Source organism: Moschus berezovskii, chromosome 8 (assembly GCF_049115385.1).
Source record: "Moschus berezovskii isolate FMDL1 chromosome 8, NW_MosBer_1.0, whole genome shotgun sequence".
Classification (NCBI taxonomy): Eukaryota; Metazoa; Chordata; class Mammalia; order Artiodactyla; family Moschidae; genus Moschus; species Moschus berezovskii.
Genome location: NC_142467.1, coordinates 95,443,671 through 95,468,317, shown reverse-complemented (window position 1 = coordinate 95,468,317; position 24,647 = coordinate 95,443,671). Strand labels below are relative to the sequence as shown.

General features: G+C 44.0%; 1 protein-coding gene and 1 pseudogene across 1 annotated transcript in view; one reads left to right on the top strand and one right to left on the bottom strand.

Moving 5' to 3' along the window:
• Positions 1-1,621, top strand: part of C3 (complement C3) — a 36,815-nt gene extending 35,194 nt beyond the window's left edge. Inside the window, exons 37-41 of the mRNA XM_055430023.1 lie at positions 143-232; positions 410-493; positions 985-1,068; positions 1,205-1,340; positions 1,421-1,621. Of these exons, the coding sequence (XP_055285998.1) occupies positions 143-232; positions 410-493; positions 985-1,068; positions 1,205-1,340; positions 1,421-1,562 (536 nt within the window). The 3' untranslated portion in view covers positions 1,563-1,621. The remainder of the gene's footprint in view (positions 1-142; positions 233-409; positions 494-984; positions 1,069-1,204; positions 1,341-1,420) is intronic.
• Positions 1,622-22,292: 20,671 nt separating this feature from the next.
• LOC129558854 (C-terminal-binding protein 2-like) lies at positions 22,293-24,341 on the bottom strand (annotated as a pseudogene).
• Positions 24,342-24,647: the final 306 nt, after the last annotated feature.

The window sequence follows — 24,647 nt, the reverse complement described above, 5'->3', positions numbered from 1 at the left end:
AGTTGGGAGTCTGGGTGTCCCAGGGCTGGGGACCTGGCATCTGGAGGTCTGACTGACTGGAGTTGGATAACTGAACCTCCAGGTGTGGTGTCTGGGACGGAGGCCCTAGCCCTCTGACCCCTCCCCATCACCTCTGCCGCAGATGAAACTTGTATCCGCTTCTATCACCCGGATAAGGAGGACGGAATGCTGAGCAAACTCTGCCACAAAGATACCTGCCGCTGTGCAGAGGGTGAGTGCTCAGACGCCAGGAGGGTGGCCACACCCATGGACCCCGGCTCCCTTGGGGTGGGGGGTTGACCCAAGAGGACTGGGCCAGGGGACCGGGCGTACCCCTAGGTGGTGGGTGCCCTGAACAGGAAGTGGGTCTCAGACCGTGTCCCCCGCCCGCCCCCCACCCACCCCTCAGAGAACTGCTTCATGCACCACCCGGAGGAGGCGGTCACTCTGGAGGACCGGCTGGACAGGGCCTGCGAGCCGGGCGTGGACTATGGTGAGTGGGGCGCCGGGCGAGAGGCGCGGAAAAGGCGCACGCATGCGTGCTTGTGTGTGAGCGGCAGTGTGAAGGCGGGTGTGGTCCTGGCTGCGTGTGGTGGCTGTGGTTGTGGGTGACTGGTATATGTGTGTGTTGTGAAGGGCTCTGAGTGCACGGGGAGACATGGTCATGAGTGGGGTGGGTTTGTGGGCGTGTGTGTGACAGGTGGTTGGGAGTGGATGTGGTTGTGCGTACCGCCATGTTGTGGGGAACCCGTGGGTCACGGTGGAAAGGAGTCGCTACCGTCGTGCCTCCGACGGAGGTTATGGAGGGCTCTGATTGTGTGCAAGGCTGTGAGGGTAGCCCGGCGTGTTATCCTGCGGTGAGGTGATTGGCTAGCAGGGACGTGAGCATGCCTGGCTCTGATCATTGCTTGGGAGGAGCCAGGTGAGGGCGCCCCACAGACAGCCATGCCCAGGACGCCCGGCTGTCCTCCCGCCCCTTAACAGTGTACAAGACCAGACTTACCCGGAAGAAGCTGGAAGATGACTTTGACGAGTACATCATGGTGATCGAGCATATCATCAAATCGGGTTAGCCCTGTGTCTGTCTTTCTACCTCCCCCTTCCCCAGCCCCTCCCCTTCGCCTCCCCCAGCTCAGCTTCCCTTCCTCTCCCTCCCCTCTCCCTGTCCCTCCCCCAGCTCAGCTTCCCTTTCCCGCCCCTCCAGGTTCCGACGAGGTGCAGGTTAAACAGGAGCGCAAGTTCATCAGCCACATCAAGTGCAGGGAAGCCCTTAAACTGAAGGAGGGGGCACACTACCTCGTGTGGGGCGTGTCCTCTGACCTGTGGGGCGAGAAACCCAAGTGAGTTCCCGCCCCGTGCCTTCCGGAGGCGCCTCCCCCCGCCCTGCCCGCCCGGGCCTGACCCGTCTGTCTTCCCGCAGCATCAGCTACATCATCGGGAAGGACACCTGGGTGGAGCTGTGGCCCGAGGCTGAAGAATGTCAGGATGAGGAGAACCAGAAGCAGTGCGAGGACCTGGCCAACTTCACGGAGAACATGGTCGTCTTCGGCTGCCCCAACTGACCCCGCGCACACACCCTCACACACACACTGTCCTCCAATAAAGCTCCACTTGTATCTCACTGGAAAAGATTCTGATGCTGGGAAAGGTTGGGGGCGGGAGGAGAAGGGGACGACGGAGAATGAGATGGCTGGATGGCATCACCGACTCTGTGGACATGAGTTTGAGTGTACTCCGGGAGTTGGTGATGGACAGGGAGGCCTGGCGTGCTGTGATTCATGGGGTCGCGGAGAGTCGACTGAACTGAACTGTATCTCACATGTTTCCCAAAGTCTGGAGGTCTTTGAGAGGGGGACAGAGGCAGCTTCGACCCCCCACGGCCTCACTTGCCGCTCAGCTTCATCCTACAGGAACTTGACCCGATTCCCACTTCATTCCCTTCTGCAGTTCACCTGCACGTTCATGGGCTTCTCCAGTGCCCATGCCTCGCTCACCTGTTCCTAACCGGAAGTGCGTATGCCTCTTCCCCACATTGCAGGCGGATTCTTCACCATCTGAGCCACCAGGGAAGCCCAAGAATAGTGGAATGGGTAGCCTATCCCTTCTCCAGGGGAACCTTCTGACCCAGGAATCCAACCAGGGTCTCCTGCACTGCAGGTGGATTCTTTACCAGCTGAGCTTCCCTGACCAGGGATTGAACCCCGCACTGGGAGCATGGTGTCTTAGCCACTGGACCACCAGGGAAGTCCCTCTTCATGTTTTCTTACCAGCATCCTTGCCTACGTCCTCACCTGGGTATTTACCTGGCTTCTTGCTTGCACCTCCCCCTGCATCGCTACCTGTGTCTTCAGCATCAGAACCCTCCAGCCCTTCTCTGCCTGCTCACCCTCATGCTCACCTGTGTCCTGAGCGCCCACCCTCACCTGTTGGGACCTTCATCGCGTTTTCCCTCCTCCTCAGCTCACTGTCACTCCATTTCCTGTCTCACCTGCACCCCGCGTGCCACCCTCTAGACTCACCCCCTCGGTCACCATTTTGTAGATGGGCCTGAGCGGACTGGTGGGATTGTGTGAGGGCAGCTGGGCTGGGAGGGGGTGGTCACAGGGAGGTCAGGGTGATGTTTCCGCCTGGAGCCTGAGGGACCAAGTCAGATATCTGACTCTTCAGCCAGCGATCGAGGAAGGAGTGCAGGGGCTCTTGTGGTCACAGCCTCATCAGAAACACATGGTGAGGCAGCAGCCACAGAGGGTGAGGCCATCGGCTGCCCAAGGGCCCTAAGTGCCTATCCATCTGTGGCCCCTTGAGGATGGTTGAGGGTGAGACCATTACAGGAAAACACCTCTGAACCCGGAAGTCACCCCTGCACAGCCCCCTTCCCCTAAGACCCCAGGTTCTGGAATTCCCCACCCCCTTAACTCCAGGAATGTGAGGGGAAATTGACTCATAGCCCACCCCTACTCCCTCCAGTCCCTGATTGCCAGAGACCCTGTCAAGGGGACACTCAAAAATCCTCCTTACTCACTAGGTGTCCCAGCTGATGTCTACCAGCCTCTCCCCTCCCCACTGCTCTCCTTCGTGGACAGATTCTCATTTCTTTTCACATTCATTTCTCCTTCCTTCTGGCTTGGAATTCAAGTTCCTCATTTCTTTAATGCATTGGGTGTTTTGTTTTGTTGTTTTATTTTTCTTTTTCAGCATCTATGGTTCGAGGCTGTGAACATATGGTTTGAGGATCTCACATTTCTAAAGATAGCATGGAGTTGATTTTGTTAGAGTCCGGAGTCACCCTTCCCTCAGAGGAACAGAGGACACTCACGATAATGCAAGACACACAGTGAGGTTTATTTCCAGCTAGCTGGGGTCCAAGTGTCCGCTCGATGCAGCGGGTTTCGACAAGGACCCCGAGCACTCAGAGCCAAGGGGTTATATAGCATTTTCAAATCATGATATTTCTAAATTACCTAACTCACAGGAATTTTTTATTACACACACACACAGCTGTGCCTATCTCTCTCCTGGGATCTTAAGGAGATAAGTTTATCAGACCTGTTTATCTAATTTTCAGTGTTTTCTTGGTGTTTAAGATTAACTTGCCTTCCTGGTACTTAAGATTAACTTGTCTCCCAGGTTTTATCTAGTTCTTCTTCCCTCAAGTCACGTACTCAGTAAAAATGGTTTTTCCGGCCTCTAAGATGGCCGTTCTTATGCTAACCCATTCTTACCTTCCCTTTTCTGTTGTTCAAACAGAGGAATCTTCCTCCGTGGGTAGAGTTTGATCCAGGGATCATTATACATCCTTACTCAAAAACAATTTTAGGAATCTTTACTTAAAAACAACCTTATCTTAAAATGGAGTAACTTTGGTTTTACAAGCAGCAAGCAAAGTACAGAAGCAAAAATGCATTACAGGAGCATTAAGTTCTACATTAGGTCACAGCGTCTAATCTGAAATCACACCCATAATCTCATTTTTCAGGATATCTGGGAAATAGTTATTTCCCAGGATGTCTGAACCATAACAACTCTATTTTGAGTTATAATTGTAAAAAAAAAAAAAAATTTTTTTTAATAGCCAAAGCAGATGTCACCATTAATGACGTCAGTGTTTTTCTAGGTATGAGAAGATGCAAGAATTGGAACTCATAAAACCTTTTTCTGAAAAGATCTGACTATCTGAAGGCCTGTTCTGCCAGTTTTTTCAGAGCACAGAGTGCCTCATTCCTGATTTTCACCCTGAACTTCTTTCAGGGGGTGTTGAAGGTCAGCAGCTTGCAATGGTCATGACATAATCTTTGTAGAGGCAGCTGGCAAGTACCAACTTCCAGTCAGCAGGGTCCCTTCATAGCCACATATCTGACCATGTGACACCATTTCATGGCCATTGTGTACCGCGGTGCTGGGAAGGCTCATTCCCAGGTCTAGGGAAGCAATGGGCCACTCAGTGTGCTAAAATTGGACCAGGCCTTGCAAGTAGCAAAAGTCTCTGGACCACTGTCTTACTAGCCTCCTGGTCCAGGAAAATATTCCCTCTTGTTGCTTTTTCTCATACCCAGAGTCAATTATTACAATTATTGATCTCATATGGAACTGCATATCAGCATTATATCACAGGCTCAGTGAAACAAGTGACATAGAATTAAATCTTTTAGCAGTATCACATAACAAGGAACTGTCTCAGCAGTGAGTCTTAGTAAACACTAGACCTTAATTAACAAAACTAGAAACTTAATTTAACAATTTACAAAACTTAATATTCTGTGATTTTTCATTATGGAGGCCCTGTAGCCAGGGAGGCTTTAACCCATCAAATAAAAAATGAGGTTTGTCAGGGAGCTGGGAAAAGCCAAGCAGCCCTCTTGGATTTCCCATAGCCCTGACTCTGATTTCCAGCTATTGTTTTTCATATTCCAATTTAGAAGCAGACTTTTGCCATGGTTTAAGGACATTAGGATGGCACAAGTCTAACAGAGTTTTTGTGTAAGCAGAATGAGCTTTTACATGTCTACAAATCCGACAATTGGATTAATTTCTAAAACTAGCATAGGATCAGGCCTATGGTAGAAAAGCATTTGATTTATATGCAGAGGTCTAAGAAGTCAAGAAAACATTATAAATGATCATTCGAATCAGGTCCAGCATCTTGGGCAAGCTGTCTACCTCTGATGTCATCGTCTTCTCATCCTGGTGTAGTGTAGTTTCTTCTGAAAAAAGTCCTTCCATCCAGGTTGGAGACATTCCCTTAAATTATGTCTTTTTCTAGTCCTGGTTGCAGGTCGTGAGGCATCTGATCTTCATCCAAAGATAGATCACTGAGACAAGCTTCAGAAACAAACCTAGAGTGCTCTATAATAACTCAACCAAACCCCATATTAATATCACATAACAGCAAAGATCATTCAGGAAATGAGTCTTAGTAGATACAGACTTCCATTAACAAACTGGGATTCAACATTCATTGAAACATCTTTTTCTCCTTAAAATCACCCTCATTTTTATCAAATATAACCAGATTAAGACTTGTTTACAAAATAGATCTGTTCTCAATAAACTTGACCTGATTATTTATATAACCATAGACTTTTCTTTTTTTTTTTTTTTGCTGAAACTTTTATGGAATCTCAAGTGAAGTGAAAGTCGCTCAGTCGTGTCCGACTCTTTGCGATCCCATAGACTATACAGTCCATGGAATTCTCCTGGCCAGAATACTGGAGTGGGTAGCCTTTCCCTTCTCCAGTGGAATCTCAAACTTAACTTTAAAACCTTTAAGGGCTAGGAAAGTCATCTCAAAGGCTTATCACAGATTTTGCCTAACAGATCTGAGTGAATTCCTCCCTTTCTTAAGGTCTCCAAAACTGAGATTTCTGTACCTGTTTAGTGAGATAACCTTCTTAGTTTATCTGATAAAGTTACTGGAAGCCTAAGAGTTTCCAGTCTCTGAAGGGGTCAGACAGAGAAAAATGTTAAATGCTTCAATTTGTCTATTAAATACCATTTTACCAAATTACTGTTAAGTCATAATTAATTAGAGGGGAAGGTTTCCTAAAATCTGGAAAACACAGATTCAAACCAGTAATTTTTCAGAAACCATAAAAGTTATAAGCATATTTGCCAGTTCATTCGGTCCTTTTGTTAACCTTTGTACAGTCATCAGGTTTTTCACTAGAATCTTTAAATTTCTTACCCAGTTCAGAAACTTGTATTTATCCAAAAGTCCTTTTTATAAACCTTCTGGAAGAGGAAGCATTTTCACAAGAAACTTGGTTAGTGCTGTGACAACACTTTAAGATAGTAATCAGAATTATGGCAACATTTTACCTGAATATATCAGAATTTATATATAAATTGTTTCTAGGATATCTGTATTATTAACATATACCATACAATATACCCGAGACTTATTATTCACTTGACAATACTTCCCGTGTAATTTAACATGGAAGTTGAACCCAATTAGTGTAATATCTCCCTTTGGGATGTTTCAGGGGCCCTCTGAAGCATCCCAAAGTCAGCTAGAAGCCAAAAGTGCTTCATCAGATTGATTTAGGAAGTTTTGTCAACAAATATCAGAAAGGTTTAGAGCACTCAGTCAGATGGGATTATAGGTCACTGTGAAACAATAGCTATTCACTCAGCCATAGTAACAATATTTCAGAGGCAAACATAGAACAGACCACTTAAAAGGCAAATAAACTTAAATCTATTGTCAAATGCAATTAACATCTCAAGAAAACGTTTACTTATACACAAAACTCTTTCCTTGGTGTCCACTTTCCACAAAACCATTTTATCACTTTCTGTACCCATTTGTTCTCCCATCCTGGAGCAGCCAACTGTAAGTCAGACCTACTACCTTTTTCCTTCATAAAATGTAACTTCATTTTTCATACCTTTTTACTGAACACACACATCTTACTTTCCTTAAGCAACCAAGAATTGACCTTTATATTAGCATTCCACAGATTGGTGAACATAAATACCAGTGATAACTTAAAAAATTTTAGCAAACATCTCAGGATGGCATCAAATATTATTTATTAATAGTCTAAAATCTTTAGTTTTTCTGTAAGTTAGTATTCAGTAGTGACTGTTTCAGAATCTTATTTTATTTGGAAATGACCTAGCTATTCAATAAACTTTTGTTACTTAATTTAGCACAACCTTAGAAATTCAGGTTACCAAAATCTAGAGAAACTGTTTTAGACAGACATTTTTAATCTTAATAGAGTTTATCTAAAAGCTCATGTCTCATTTACGTTTTTTAGAAGTTTTTTTTTTTTCACTCAAGGTAATTTCTTTGTCGACAAACTTGTAACAGATATAACAATATAACAACATTTAACTTAAACCTAGGTACAGTGAGAATATGCTTAATGTTGATGACTCTTAGACATGTCTATATTAGATAGATCAACAAACATTAATATCAGGCATTTAATATTGAATATTTTCCAGTTTACATGAACCTGGAATTTATTATTTAATTTAGAATTGTTTGATTTGTAAGTGCTTACCCTTTTTAAAGCCAATTAAATAGAGCTCATTTACAAATTGACTTCAAAAATATTACTCAGAGACAAAGACATACCAAGACATATTAAGACAGACACAGTGGGAGTCTTTAGTCATGAATTAGACATTACAATATAAAATTTACTAGTTTATAAAAACAGTTGGACCGATTCTATAGGGGGTCGGTGGAGGGACCCCATAAACAATAAAAGGGCATAAGGAAGGAGAGTCACCCAGTCCCCGCCAGTCTCTATTGCCAATTTTGCCAATGTTTCTTTTGGGGTCCGATTCATCCTTTTTACTTGACCCGAGCTCTGGGGATTGTATTCGCAGCGTAATTTTCATTTAATCTCCATAGCCAAAACCAATTCCTGAACAACTTTATCTTAGCCAAATTCCTTGGTCTCCGGGCAGCTGCTCGGAGGCCTGCCATGAGTCTGGCGGTACACTCGGAGATGCTCCCTACCTTCTGCGCGCTCAAAGTCCCACTGGGGCCGGGTCAATGGAAATCCCTCATCAGTTAGGTTCGGCTGCAGGGTGGGCCTCCCGTCCACACCCCGGACATGTTTCCGAGCTTCCGATAGAATCCGCTCCCGTTCTTCCGTGGTGAGGAGCACCTGTAACAGCTACTGACAGTCATCCCAGGTGGGATTATGGGTGAAAAGGATAGAAACAAAAGGCTTTATCCATGCTGGTGGGTATTCCACCAGATCTTGCCAGACCAGGATATAGGGCATCTGGTCTGGGTGGCCAGAAGGGCCGGGCGTGAGAACCTTCCCCCAGCAGCTGGATGGTGGGCAGGCTGAAGGTTCCCTCTCTCGGCCACCCGACATTAAAGGTGGGCCACTCCGAGGAGCAGAGCGTCACCAGCTTATTCCTTTTCACTAGCAGAGACAAGTCTCGCACACTAGATTTAAAGTCAGAGAAATGATCCATCATGAGGGAAAGCAGAGTAGAGCTTCCTTGACCCATGACCACAGAGTAGATTACGGGAGAGAAAAGACACAGGAGAGAGACAGAGACAGAGACAATGCCGGCACACACGATAACACGACAAACGGAGGACAGACAAACGTCGGCCGAAAACACACTACTAGGTCTCTGAGACCTCTGAGGCTTCCTGCAGTTTAAAGTAACCTTACCGAAGGGCGTCCTCCTCTCTCCCGCAGAGCCAGCTGCCTTCCAGCGCAAATGCTGGGCCTCGGCCTTACGCTGGCTACGGCGATCAATTCGCCCCTGAACAGACCTTGCAGAGCCAGAAAAAGACAAGGGATACAATTCCAGCGAACACACAAATTCGAACCGAGCTTTTCAACACCCACTGGCCAGTCCGCCACACCACATTCACAGGCGCCGTCTCATTCACACAACACTCAGGACCCTTACCTAGGGTTCCAAACGGCGTCCACTGTGGACGTTGTTTAGGCACCCCTTCGTCGGGGATGTCTCCCACGACTTCCAATAATGGAGCCTCCAGGGTCGTAACCAGCTTCTTCCCTTCCACGAGAATTCTCAATTGGGACCAGGCAGAGACCTGTTTCAGTCCCTCCGTTCGAGGACCTGTTTCAGTCCTCCCCTCTAGGAGGTGGCCAAACCTCCTGCCGTGGCTTTTGTGCAAACCTCGGTATCGGAGGTTGTCTGTCTCTTTGAGGAGGGGTCTTGGGATCCCGGACGAGCCCCCAAATGTTAGAGTCCAGAGTCGCCCTTCCCTCAAAGGAACAGAGGACACTCACGATAATGCAAGACACACAGCAAGGTTTATTTCCAGCTAGCTGGGGTCCAAGTGTCCGCCCGACGCAGCGGGTTTCGACAAGGACCCCGAGCACTCAGAGCCAAGGGGTTATATAGCATTTTCAAATCATGATATTTCTAAATTACTAACTCACAGGAATTTTTTATTACACACACACACAGCTGTGCCTATCTCTCTCCTGGGATCTTAAGGAGATAAGTTTATTTTCAGTGTCGAAGCCGCCCACGTTCTTGGTGTTTAAGATTAACTTGCCTTCCTGGTACTTAAGATTAACTTGTCTCCCAGGTTTTATCTAGTTCTTCTTCCCTCAAGTCACGTACTCAGTAAAAATGGTTTTTCTGGCCTCTAAGATGGCCATTCTTATGCTAACCCATTCTTACAGATTTCAGACAGTGAGGGTGTCCAAAACACAAAGGAGAACAGGGCGATGTGCAAAGCCTGCCTGTGATGGAACCACCTTCAAAGTCATTTAGATTGAGGGATGGTTCAGTTTACATGTCAGTTTTTGCTAGGCTATGGTGACCAGTTGTTGGGTTAAACACCAGTCTAAATGTTGCTATGAAGGTTTTGTGTTTTTTTTCCTTGAATTTTTTTTTTTTTACTTTTTTTGAAAACTGGGCAGAACGCTAAATATCCACCTTTACAATAAACGAATACAGTAACAGTAACTCATTCTAAAACAAACCATATTGGAGAAGGAAATAGCAACCCACTCCAGTATTTGTGTCAAAAAATCCTATGGACAGAAGAGCCTGGTAGGCTACAGTCCAAAGGGTCACATAGGGTCGGACAAGACAGAGCAACTAAGCACACTCGTGGCTGATTCATGTTGCTGTATGGCAGAAATCAACACAACATCATAAAGCAATTATCCTCTAGTTAAAAATAATTTTAAAAAACGTATTTCTGATAGCCATTATTTTTCTGTTGGGACTGTTTTCAAGGTTTCTTTTGTTAATATTTATATATTTATTTGGCTATACCAGGACTTCAGTTGCAGCATGTGGAATCTATGTCCCTAACCAGGGATGGGCCCCAGACCCCCTGCACTGGGAGTGCAGAGTCTTAGCCACTAGACTACCAGGGAAGTCCCTGTTTTCAAGGTTTTTGTCTCAAAAACATGAATGTCCCAATCCAAAGGCTCAAAATAGGCCATCTTTTAAACAAAGAGGAGATGACTGACAAAAGGCTATGAATACAACGTGTAACCAGTTGACACAAACAAACCTAATAGGATTTGTTAAAATCCGTCACATCTAACAACACCCCTGAAGTGTTCTTGTATAAAATACCATGTGAAGAAAAGAAGACCTTATCAATGTCTAAAAAAAGTGGGTTTGTTTATAGACAATCTGAAAAGTTATCATAAGAAGTGTTTCCTGAGACTTTCCTGGTGGTCCAGTGGTTAAGACTCCATGCTCTCAATGTAGGAGGCACAGGTTTGATCCCTGGTCAAGGAACTAAGATTCCACATGCCGCGCAGCATGGCCAAGGAAAAAAAAATGTTTTCCTGAGACATAAGTTAACGCAACATTATTCTTGAACCCTTTCAGTTCGACTTCCCACTCAGTAAAATAGCTGAGGATCTGAAACTGAGAAAGTATACTTGAGTACAAACAGCTTGTGAAACTTAATACATTTTAAACTTTTTTTAAATTTATTTTTTAATTGGAGGAAAATTGCTTTACAGTGTGGTGTTGGTTACCACCATATGTGCTTTAGTGCTCAATCATGTCCTACTCTTGTGACCCCATGACTGTAGCCCGCAAGACTCCTCTGTCCACGTGGATTCTCCAAGCAGTAATACTGGAGTGGGTTGTCATGCCCTCCTCCAGATCTTCCCAATGCAGGGACTGAACCCAGGTCTCCTGCATTGCAAGCAGATTCTTTACCATCTGAGCCACCAGAGAAGCTCTGTTTCTGCCATACAACAACGCAAAATCGGCCATAATTATGCATATATCCCCTCCTTCTTGAGCCTCCCTCCTCTTGCCCCACCCCACCCCTTTAGGTCATCACAGAGCACCAAGCTGGGCTCCCTGGGTTATACAGCAACTTCTCACCAGCTATCTGTTTTACACATGGTAGCATATATATTGGAGAAGGAAATGGCAACCCACTCCAGTATTCTTGCCTGGAGAATCCCAGAGACGGGGGAGCCTGGTGTGCTGCCGTCTATGGGATCGCACAGAGTCGGACATGACTGAAGCGACTTAGCAGCAGCAGCAGCATATATATATATATATATATATATGTCAATGCCTCTTTCTCCATTCATCCCATTCTCTCCTTCCTTCCCTGTGTCCACAAGTCATTTTTTTTTTCTTTTTTGCATTATCAGCAGGTCTTACTGAAGTAACAACCAACTTGCCCACTCCATATGCATTTCAGATGGGTGAGGCTTCTCTGTACAGGAGCCTGTATTGTCTTTGATCCTATGCTCAAGGTTGTCTAACAGAACAGTTTTCTCCCCATTTTGCAGTACTTTAGCCTTCCTATTAGCAAAAGAGGTGACCAGCCCCATAGACCAACAGGACTACAGGCACAAGATGGGGATTTCCTCTTACTTTTTGGTTTTTGACCGAGCTGCATGGCATATGGGAGGGAGCTTAGTTTCCAGACAGGGATTGAACCCATGCCTCCTGCATTGGAAGTGCAAAGTCTTAACCAATGGACCACCAGGGAAGTCCCTCCTCCTCTTACAATATTTTATTTTGATGTTTGGAATTCTTTTGTTGTTGTTTGAATTTGGGGTTTGTTTTCTTGCTTATTTGGGGTTCTTTTTGTTTGTTTGTTTGTTTTAAACTGAAATAAGAGCTTCCCAGGTGGCGCTAGTGGTAAAGAATCTGCCCGCCAATGCAGGGGACACAAGAGACATGGGTTCAATCCCTGCGGGAGGAAGATCCCCTGGAGAAGGAAATGGCTACCCACTCTAGTATTCTTGCCTAGCGAGGAATTCCATGGACTGAGGAGCCTGGCAGGTTACAGCCCGTGGGGTTGAAAAGAGTGGGACACCACTGAGTGACCGACACTACTGCTACTACTGCTAAAGTTGACTTACAGTGTTGTGTTTGGATGTTTGGGACTCTTGATGCCAAGTCTATTTACTTTATTGTTTTGTTTGAGTTTATACACCCTTTCTGTGTTTCCTGTCTAGAGAAGATCCTTTAGCATTTATTGGAGAGCTGGTTTGGTGGTGCTGAATTCTCTCAGCTTTTATTTTTCTTGAAACAGAACTATATTTTTTAATATAAATTTATTTATTTTAATTGGAGGCTAATTACTTTACACTATTGTATTGGTTTAGCCATACATTGACATGAATCTGCCCCAGGTGTACATGTGTTCCTCTTCCTGATCCCTGGTCCCACCTCCCTCCCCATCCCATCCCTCTGGGTCATCCCAGTGCACCAGCCCTGAGCATCCTATATCATGCATCGAACCTGGACTGGCAATTCATTTCACATATGATAATATACGTGTTTCAATGCCATTCTCCCAATTCTTCCCACCCTCGCCCTCTCCCACAGAGTCCAAAATACTGTTTTATACATCTGTGTTTCTTTTTCTGTCTCACATACAGGGTTATCGGTACCATCTTTCTAAATTCCATATATATGCGTTAGTATACTGTATTGGTGTTTTTCTTTCTGGCTTACTTCACTCTGTATAATAGGCTCCAGTTTCATCCACCTCATTAGAACTGATTCAAATGTATTCTTTTTAATGTCTGAATAATACTCCATTGTGTATATGTACCTGGAGAAGGAAATGGCAACCCACTCCAGTGTTCTTGCCTGGAGAATCCCAGGGACGGGGGAGCCTGGTGGACTTCCGTCTATGGGGTCACACAGAGTCGGACACGACTGAAGTGACTTAGCAGCAGCAGCAGCAGCAGTGTATATGTACCACAGCTTTCGTCTGCTGATGGACATCGAGGTTGCTTCCATGTCCTGGCTATTATAAACAGTGCTGCGATAAACATTGGGGTACACGTTTCTCTTTCAATTCCGGTTTCCTCGGTGTGTATGCCCAGCAGAGGGATTGCTGGTCATATGGCAGTTCTATTTCCAGTTTTTTAAGGAATCTCCACACTGTTCTCCATAGTGGCTGTACTAGTTTGCATTCCCACCAACAGTGTAAGAGGGTTCCCTTTTCTCCACACCCTCTCCAGCATTTATTGTTTGTAGACTTTTGGATAGCAGCCATTCTGACTGGTGTGAAATGGTACCTCATTATGGTTTTGATTTGCATTTCTCTGATTATAATGGATGTTGAGCAACTTTTCGTTTGTTTGTTAGCCATCTGTATGTCTTCTTTGGAGAAATGTCTCTTTAGTTCTTTGGCCCATTTTTTGATTGGGTCATTTATTTTTTTGGAATTGAGCTGCAGGAGTTGCTTGAATATTTTGGAGATTAATTCTTTGTCAGTTGCTTCATTTGTTATTTTCTCCAATCCTGAAGGCTGTCTTTTCACCTTGCTTATAGTTTCCTTTGCTGTGAAGAAGCTTTTGATTTTAATTAGGTCCCATTTATTTATTTTTGCTTTTATTTCCAATATTCTGGGAGGTGGGTCATAGAGGGTCCTGCTGTGATTTATGTCAGAGAGTGTTTTGCCTATGTTCTCCTCTAGGAGTTTTATAGTTTCTGGTCTTACGTTTAGATCTTTAATCCATTCTGAGTTTATTTTTGTGTATGGTGTTAGGAAGTGTTCTAGTTTCATTCTTTTACAAGTGGTTGACCAGTTTTCCCAGCACCACTTGTTAAAGAGATTGTCTTTTGTCCATCGTATATTCTTGCCTCCTTTGTCAAAGATAAGGTGTCCATAGGTGTGTAGATTTATCTCTGGGCTTTCTATTTTGTTCCATTGATCTATATTTCTGTCTTTGTGCCAGTACCACACTGTCTTGATGACTGTGGCTTTGTAGTAGAGCCTGAAGTCAGGCAGGTTGATTACTCTAGTTCCATTCTTCTTTCTCAAGATTGCTTTGGCTATTTGAGGTTTTTTGTATTTCCATTCAAATTGTGAAATTATTTGTTATACCTCTGTGAAAAATACCTTTGGTAGCTTGATAGGGATTGCACTGAATCTATAGATTACTTTGGGTAGCATACTCATTTTCACTATACTGATTCTTCCGATCCATGAACACGGTATATCTCTCCATCTATTAGCGTTCTCTTTTATTTCTTTCACCAGTGTTTTATAGTTTTCTGTATATAGGTCTTTTGTTTCTTTAGGTAGATATATTCCTAAATATTTTATTCTTTTCATTGCAATAGTGAATGGAATTGTTTCCTTAATTTCTCTATTTTCTCATTATTAGAGTATAGGAATGCAAGGGATTTCTGTGTGTTGATTTTATATCCTGCAACTTTACTATATTCATTGATTGGCTCTAATAATTTTCTGGTAGAGTCTTTTGGGTTTTCTATGTGGAGGATCATGTCATCTGCAAACAGTGAGAGTTTTACTTCTTCTTTTCCAATCTGGATTCCTTTTATTTCTTTTTCTGCTCTGATTGCTGTGGCCAAAACTTCCAAAACTATGTTGAATAGTAGTGGTGAGAGTGGGCATCCTTGTCTTGTTCCTGACTTTAGGGGAAATGCTTTCAATTTTTCACCATTGAGGATGTTTGCTATGGGTTTGGCATATATAGCTTTTATTATGTGAGGTTCAGTTCAGTTCAGTCACTCAGTCGTGTCCGACTCTTTGCGAACCCATGAATCGCAGCACACCAGGCCTCCCTGTCCATTACCAATACCCGGAGTTTACCCAAACTCATGTCCATCAAGTCAGTGATACCATCCAGCCATCTCATCCTCTGTCGTCCCCTTCTCCTCCTGCCCCCAAACCTTCCCAGCATCAGGGTCTTTTCCAATGAGTCAAATCTCCGCATGAGGTGGCCAAAGTATTGGAGTTTCAGCTTCAGCATCAGTCCTTATGTTCCTTCTATTCCTGCTTTCTGGAGGGTTTTTATCATAAATGGATGTTGAATTTTGTCAAAGGCTTTCTCTGCATCTATTGAGACAATCATACGGTTTTTATCTTTCAATTTGTTAATGTGGTGTATTACATTGATTGATTTGCAGATATTGAAGAATCCTTGCATCCCTGGGATAAAGCCCAGTTGGTCATGATGTATGATCTGTTTAATGTGCTGTTGGATTCTGTTTGCTAGAATTTTGTTAAGGATTTTTGCATCTATGTTCATCAGTGATATTGGCCTGTAGTTTTCTTTTTTTGTGGCATCTTTGTCAGGTTTTGGTATTAGGGTGATGGTGGCTTCATAAAATCGGTTTGGAAGTTTACTTTCCTCTGCATTTTTCTGGAAGAATTTGAGTAGGATAGGTGTTAGCTCTTCTCTAAATTTTTGGTAGAATTCAGCTGTGAAGCCGTCTGGTCCTGGGCTTTTGTTTGCTGGAAGATTTCTGAGTACAGTTTCAATTTCCGTGCTTGTGATGGGTCTGGTAAGATTTTCTATTTCTTTCTGGTTAGGTTTGGAAAGTTGTACTTTTCTTAGAATTTGTCCATTTGTTAATTGCTCAGAGTAATCTCTTATGACCCTTTGTATTTCCGTGTTGTCTGTTGTGATCTCTCCATTTTCATTTCTAATTTTATTGATTTGATTTTTCTCCCTTTGTTTCTTGATGAGTCTGGCTAATGGTTTGTTAGTTTTATTTATCTTCCAAAGAACCAGCTTTTGGTTTTGTTGATTTTTGCTATTGTCTCTTTTGTTTCTTTTGCATTTATTTCTGCTTAATTTTTAAGATTTCTTTCTTTCTACTAACCCTGGGGTTCTTCATTTCTTCCTTTTCTAGTTGTTTTAGGTATAGAGTTAGGTTATTTATTTGACTTTTTTCTTGTCTCCTGAGGTATGCCTGTATTGCTATGAACCGTCCCCTTAGCACTGCTTTTACAGTGTCCCACAGGTTTTGGTTGTTATGATTTCATTTTCATTCATTTCTATGCATATTTTGATTTCTTTTCTGATTTCTTCTGTGATTTGTTGGCTATTCAGTGGCGTGTTGTTCAGCCTCCATATGTTGGAATTTTTAATAGTTTTTCTCCTGTAGTTGACATCTAATCTTACCACATTTTGATTATAAAAGATGCTTGGAATGATTTCAATTTTTTTGAATTTACCAAGGCTAGATTTATGGCCCAGGAAGTGATCTATCCTGGAGAAGGTTCCATGTGCATTTGAGAAAAAGATGAAATCCATTGTTTCGGGGTGAAATGACCTATAGATATCAGTTAGGTCTAATTGGTCTATTGTATCACTTAAAGTTTGTGTTTCCTTGTTAATTATCTGTTTAGTGAATCTATCCATAAGTGTGAGTGGAGTATTAAAGTTTGCCACTATTATTGTGTTATTCTTAATTTCCCCTTTCATACTTGTTAGCATTTTTCTTACATATTGTGGTGCTCCTATGTTGGGTGCATATATATTTATAATTATTATGTCTTCTTCTTGGATTGATCCTTTGATCATTATATAGTATCCTTCCTTGTCTCTTTTCACAGACTTTGTTTTACAGTCTATTTTATCTGATATGAGTATTGCTACTCCTGCTTTCTTTTGGTCTCTATTTGCATGGAATATCTTTTTCCAGCCCTTCACTTTCAGTCTGTATGTGTCCCTCGTTTTGAGGTGGGTCTCTTGTAGAAAACATATATGGGGGTTTGTTTTTGTATCCATTCAGCCAGCCTTTGTCTTTTGGTTGGGGCATTCAACCCATTTACATTTAAGGTGATTATTGATAAGCATGATCCCATTGCCACTTACTTTACTGTTTTGGGTTTGAGTTTATACACCCTTTCTGTGTTTCCTGTCTAGAGAAGATCCTTTAGCATTTGTTGTAGAGCTGGTTTGGTGGTGCTGAATTCTCTCAGCCTTTGCTTGTCTGTAGAGCTTTTGATTTTTCCTTCATATTTGAATGAGTTCCTTGCTGGGTACAGTAATCTGGGCTGTAGGTTATTTTCTTTCATCACTTTAAGTATGTCCTGCCATTCCCTCCTGGACTGAAGAGTTTCTATTGAAAGATCAGCTGTTATCCTTATGGGAATCCCCTTGTGTGTTATTTGTTGTTTTTCCACTGCTGCTTTTAATATTTGTTCTTTGTGTTTGATCTTTGTTAATTTGATTAATATGTGTCATGGGGTGTGTCGCTTTGGGTTTATCCTGTTTGGGACCCTCTGGGTTTCTTGGACTTGAGTGATTATTTCCTTCCCCATTTTAGGGAAGTTTTCAACTATTATCTCCTCAAGTATTTTCTCATGGTTTTTCTTTTTGTCTTCTTTTTCTGGGACTCCTATGATTTGAAGATTGGGGCATTTAACACTGTCCCAGAGGTCTCTGAGGTTGTTCTCATTTCTTTTAATTTGTTTTTCTTTTTTCCTTTCTGTTTCATTTATTTCTACCATTCTATATTCTACCTCACTTATCCTATCTTCTGCCTCTGTTATTCTACTGTTGGTTCCCTCCAGAGTGCTTTCGATCTCATTTATTGCATTATTCATTATATATTGACTCTTTTTTATTTCTTCTAGATCCTTGTTAAACCTTTCTTGCATCTTCTCGATCCTTGTCTCCAGGCTATTTATCTGTAACTCCATTTTGTTTTCAAGATTTTGGATCATTTTCTCTATCATTATTTGGAATTCTTTATCAGGTAGATTCCCTATCTCTTCCTTTTTTGTTTGGTTTGGTGGACATTTATCCTTTTCCTTTACCTGCTGGGTATTTCTCTGCCTTTTCATCTTGTTTATATTGCTGTGTTTGGGGTGGCCTTTCCGTATTCTGGCAGTTTGTGGTTCCTCTTTATTGTGGAGTTTCCTCGCTGTGGGTGGGGTTGGACGGGTGGCTTGTCAAGGTTTCCTGGTTAGGGAACCTTGTGTCGGTGTTCTGGTGGGTGGAGCTGGATTTCTTCTCTCTGGAGTGCAATGAAGTGTCCAGTAATGATTTATGAGATGTCAGTGGGTTTGGTGTGACTTTGGGCAGCCTGGATATTGAAGCTCAGGGATATGTTCCTGCGTTGCTGGAGAATTTGTGTGGTATGTCTTGCTCTGGAACTTGTTTGCCCTTGGGTGGTGCTTGGTTTCAGTGTAGGTATGGAGGCATTTGATGAGCTCCTATCAATTAATGTTCCCTGGAGTCAGGAGTTCTCTGGAGGTCTCAGGATTTGGACTTAAGCCTCCTGCCTCTGGTTTTCAGTCTTCTTCTTACAGTAGCCTCAAGACTTCTCCACCTATACAGCACCGATGATAAAACATCTAAGTTTCTCCACAGTGAGGGACACCCAAACAGGTTCACAGAGGTACATGGAGAAGAGAAGAGGGAGGAGGGAGATGGAGGTGACCAGGAGGAGAAGAGGGGGAATCAAAAGGGGAGCGAGCAAGCTTGCCGGTAATCACTTCCCTATGTGCTCTCCACAGTCTGAATCCCTCAGAGAGGTTCACAGAGTTACACAGAGAAGAGAAGAGGGAGGAGGGAGACAGGATAAAGGGGGGAATCAAAAGGAGGGAGATGGATCCAGCCAGTAGTCAGTTCCCTAAGTGTTCTCCACAGTCCGGAACACACAAAGAGATTGAAAGAGTTGGGCAGAGAAAAGAAGGGGGAGGGAGGAGATAGAGGCGACCTGGTGGAGAAAAAGGAGAGTCCAAAGGGGGAGAGAACAGTCAAGCTATTAATCTCGCTCCCAAGTAAAAATGGGTACTGAAGATTGGGTTCTTAAAGGTACAAAATTGATAACAAATACCAAAAGGCAAAGATTAAATATCTAGAGTAGAGGTTGGATTCTCAAAAGTACAATATTAAAGAAAAAAACAAAGTCACAAAAATTATAAAATATATATATGAAGTTTGCTTTAAAAAATAGGGTCTTTTTTTTGCAAAGTAATAGTAGTTTATAAAAATGAAAATTAGAGGAGTAATAGAGGACTTAAATTTTTAAAAAAAATTTTTTAATAAAAAATTGATAATAGTAAAAATATATCTAGGACTTTCTCTGGTGTTGTTGTGGACAATGTGGGGTCAGTTCATTTTCAGATAGTTCCTTGATCTGGCTTATACTTCTCAAGATCTATAGGCCCCTTCCTATGTAGTCGGTGCTAACTGCAGGGTTTTAATCTATTGCAGCTGTCACTTCCAAGGCAGTTCCCTCTGTGTGTTTTAGCTTCTTCTGTTTGCTGGTCTCTTCGGTGTCTAATTTCTGCCCTGACACAAGGGGGCGGTGGTGGACACGTTTTTAGGCTCACTTGTTCAGTCGTGCTGTAGGGAGGGAGGAACACTGCAAACAAGTAACACTGGCGTGTGCTCACAGTCTCAGCCGCACTGGGTTTGCCCCCGCTCACGGCGTGTGTGCTCTCCCTGTCTACACTGCTTAGGCTCTAGGTTGCTCTGCCAGGAACTGTCTGAGGCCGGCCCTGGGTTGTATGCACTTCCCAGGTCTAAGCTGCTCAGGTTCAGGTACTTGGGTATGCCACAAAGGCACAGATTCGGTTGGGCCTGCGTTTTGTGCCCTTCCCTGGTCCGAGCAGCTCAGGTGACCAGGTGCTTGGCGAGCGCGGTCCCTGTGACTTATCGCCTCCCCCGTCCCTAACGCTCGGTTTTCTGGGTGTACAACTGGCGCACCTTCTCAGGTGCCATGTGTCTCTTCTGGAGAGTTGATCTCTGGCTGCGACCCTCCCGGTAGATGTTGACTGTCTATAATCCCAAGAAGTCGGTTAGCAGCGAAGCCTGCTTGCAGTTTGGCAGATGATGCCTCTATGGGGCCGTGTTTGCACCATTCCAGCTCTGGCTGCCCTCCCCTGCCTGTCTCCAGCTGGGATGGGCAGGTCAGCAGCCGGCTAGCTCTGCTCAGTCGTTTGTTTTGTGAAAGGGCCTGGTGGTGTCTTAGGTTACGGCTTTTCACAGGATAGCTATCCCACAATCTGGGTTGCTATCTCAAGCTAGTTACCTCAGATTGCCCTCGGGGAATTCAGGCCCGGTCCTTACTCTAAGCAATGCAGCCCGCGCCTCTCTGTCCAGCCCCCACTTGCTAGTGGGGGATGCAAGCGTCTGGGCTGCTGCTCCGCTGGGAGTTTCTGTTAGGCAGGTAATCTGTGGGTTTTAATTATTTATTTATTTTTTTCTCCCGGTTATTTTGCCCTCTGAGATTCCAAGGCTCGCCACAGACCCGCCGGAGAGAGTGTTTCCTGGTGTTTGGAAACCTCTCTTTTTTAAGACTCCCTTCCCGGGACGGATCTCTGTCCCTACCTCTTTTGTCTCTCTTTTTATCTTTTATATTTTGTCCTATGTCCTTTCAAAGACAATGTGCCTGATGTCCTCTGCCAGCATTCAGAAGTTGTTTTGTGGAATTTGCTCAGCGTTCAAATGTTCTTTCAATGAATCTGTGGGGGAGAGCGTGGTCTCCCCATCCTGTTCCTCCGCCATCTTCTGTGTCTACCCTGATGCCAAGTCCAGAGCAAGGTGTTCAGGACCTGCTGTGCCCAGGGAACAGATAAAGGACTTCTTGGTGACTGATGCACGGATGAAAAACTTAACACACGATAACAGAAGTCGGCTGTTACTAAACCACGTCCTAGGCTTTTTCTGTGCTCCCACAAGCAGATCACATCTTCTTCAGTTTGCCCATGCCTCCAGCTCTTTTGTAGTTTTAACTCTGCAACATCCATGGTGCCTATGTACAGAATCAGTTAAAAAGACTGTCAAGTTCCTTTGCTCTTGAAAGTGAAAATCACTCAGTTGCGTCCGACTCTTTGCTACCCCATGGACTATACAGCCCATGGAATTCTCCAGGGCAGAATACTGGAGTGGGTAGCTGTTCCCTTCTCCTGGGGTCTTTCCAACCCAGAGATTGAACCCGTCTTCCACGTTGCAGTAGGATTCTTTACCAGCTGAGCCACCAGGGAAGCCCAAGAATACTGGAGTGGGTAGCCTATACCTTCTCTAGTGGATCTTCCTGACCCAGGAATTGAACCGGGGTCTCCTGAATTGCAGGTGGATTCTTTATCAGCTGAGCTACCAGGGAAGCCCCAGAGCAAACAGTTGACCCTGACATGACCTATTTAAAAAAAATTTTTATTGGAGTAGAGTTGATCTACAATGTAATGTTAGTTTCATGTATACAGCAAAGTGAATCAGTTATATATATAAACATATATCCACTCTTTTTTAGATTCTATTCCCATATAGGTCATTCATTACAGAGTATTGAGAAGAGTCCCTTGTGCTATACAGTAGGTCCTTACTGTTTTACATACTAGTGTGTATGTTGATCCCAAACTCCCAATTTATCCCTCCTTTCTTTTTCCTCCCTGGTGACTATATGTTTGTTTTCTACATCTGTGACTATATTTTTGCTTTGTAAATAAGTTCATTTGCACCACACCACTTTTTTTAGATTCCACATATAAGGGATATCATATGATATTTAGATTCCACATATAAGGGATATCATATGATATTTGTCTCTGTCTGACTTTATTCAGTCTGACAATCTCTAGGTCCATCCATGTTGCTGCAAATGGCATTATTTTATTCTTTTTATGGCTGAGTAATATTCCATTGAATATATGTACCACATCTTTTTTATCCATTCATCTGTCAATGGACACTTAGATTGCTTCTACATCCTGGCTATTGTAAATAGTGTTGCAATGAACATTGGGTGCATGTATGTTTTCAAATTGTAGCTTTCACCAGATATATGCCCAGGAGTGGAACTGCAGGATTGTTAGTTTTAAAGAACCTCCATACTGTTCTCCACAGTGGCTGTACCAATTTACATTCCCACCAAACAGTGTCGGCGGGTTTCCTTCTCTCCATACCCTCTCCAGCATTTATTCTTCACGGATTTTTTGATGACAGACATTCTAACCAGTGGATACCTCATGGTAGTTGTCACTTGCATTCCTCTAATAATTAGTGATGCTGAGCATCTTTTGTGTGCTTTTTGGGCTATCTGTGTGTCTTCTTTGGAAAAGTTCATCTATTTTTCACCTGGTCCCAGGTGTATCTGAAGGATTACCTTTCATCACTCTCTGCTATCACTTGTAGGGGGTGTTCTGGACCATCCCTGTGTTTTGCAGGTTTGTTGGGACAGGGAGCTTGCAGAGGCTGTGCCACTGTGGAGAGGTTGTGGGTTACCAGGATGCCTCCAAGAGCTGGTCCCTCCCTTGGCTGCAGGAAATCATCCTGGAGCCCTGCCCATGATGCCTGGCGGGCATCTGCAGTGGCAGCACCGCACTCTGGATGAATTTCTTGCTGCTCTATATGGACCAGGGTGCTGTTGTGACTAAGAACTCCTCATTCACACAGTTTCTTAAGCCTTCTGGGATGCAACTTGTGATTGCCAGGTAGGTCTCTGCTCACTCTACCATGCCGTGGGAGGTGTACAGATGAGAGATCTTTCAAGAACCCTGAGCAAAGCTGTAAGGCTCTGATCAGTGTACAACCAAGGGCCACCCCTCTATCCTGCCTTCCTTGAGGTTTAGACCTAAGGATTTCTCATCTGCCGGTCCCTCAAGTGTCTCATTCACTAGGGATACTCCATATCTCATCTGCTCTTTTTTTTTCCCAAAACACCTCAAATTTTACTCATGGTACAGAAGTATTTCATAAGCGCCATGTTGGTAGAGAAAAACACACAGCCTACAGCTCATCCTTTAAAACCAGAACAGCCAAGTGAAAAGTCAGTTTTTGTTTTTTTTTTTTTACTGAAAGTCAGTATTATTTTTACTTGAAAAACTAAAACACAAACAGAAAAAAAAATTAAGGTACACACTGGGAACGGAACTACTGTGGGTTTTGTTTCTAGGGATGTGACATCCATGTTTTCTGGTCAGTGATGTTCTACCAAACATCATGCTAAACCAGTGTACGAAATCCAAGCAGACAGATGACCAGTGAGGCTGTCTGCTAACTCCTACTGGTGCTGAGGTCGAGCAGTGGAATACTATCATGATAAAGTTATTTTGAAAGCAAGAAGGGAGTGCAGAGGACTTCCTTGGTGGTCCAGTGGTTAAGTATCCTCCTTGCAATGCAAGGGACGCTGGTTCAATCCCTGGCCTGGGAAGATTCCACATGCCACAGAATAACTGAACCTGTGCACCACAACTGCAGAACCTACACTCTGGAGCCCACGAGCTGCAACCACTGAAGCCCATGTGCATACAGTCTGTGCTCTGCAACAAGAGAAGCCACCACGGTGAAAAGCCCTCGCCATGCAATGAAGAGTAGCCCCTGCTCGCTGCAACTAGAGAAAGCCCAAGTGCAGCAACAAATACCTAGTGCAGCCAAAAAATAAATAAGTAGATACAATCTTTTTTTTTATTGGAGGCAAATTATTTTACAATATTATATTGGTTGGTTTTGCCATACATTGATATGAATTTGCTCCGGGTTTACATAAGTTCCCCCTCCTGAACCCCCCTCCCACCTCCCTCCTCCCTTTATCCTCCCTCTGGGAAATGCAGAGCCCTTACTGCAACAGAAAACCTAAAGAGCTGATTTATATAGAAAGCGTTTTAACCAAACATGTGCAAACACCAACATGCTTGAAGAAAAGGATGCCTTTTAGTCTACTTCCACCATGCATTCATTAGTGTCAGTAAAATAGGACCACCTGCTTTATAGTAAAGTCATTGATGAGGTGGTGGTTATGTCCGTTGAGATTACAGTGCAAGGAGACCACAAGGAGACCGCTCTGATAACAGTAAGTCCTGAGGGGCATAGACCATCTGCAGGCCCAGGGACTGCTCAATCATGTCCTGCAAGTAAGGGTCATAAAATATGACGTTGAGGGACTTCCCTGAGGGTCCAGTGGTTAAGGCTCCAAGATCCCAATGCAGGTAGCCTGGGGTCGATCCCTGGTCAGGGAATCAGATCTCACATGCGGCAACTAAGACCAAAGAATGTGGGGGATGCGGGCTGCTCCCCTGGATCAGCTTGATGTTGTGTAATGGTGTGCCTTCAGCAGTTTGCCCTGCAGCCTTGATGCCTATCCGCAGGGTCACTCTCAAGGGCCCTGAACTTCTCGAGGTCCTCCCCAATGAGGGTGATGATGTGATACATCGTGGCACCATGGGGGATCTTAGTTCTCCGACCAGGGATTGAACCCATGCCCTCGGCAGTGAAAGCGTGGAGTCCTAACAACTGCACCACCAGAAGTCCCCTTAATGTCTATTCTTACTTCACGGGACAGCCCTTCTATAAAGGGCTAAACAGTAAATATTTTGGACCGAGAGATAAAATTAAGGCTATTAAGAAGGTATTCCGGAGAAGGCAATGGCAAGCCACTCCAGTACTCCTTGCCTAGAAAATCCCATGGACGGAGGAGCCTGGTAGGCTGTAGTCCATGGGGTCACTAAGAGTCAGGCA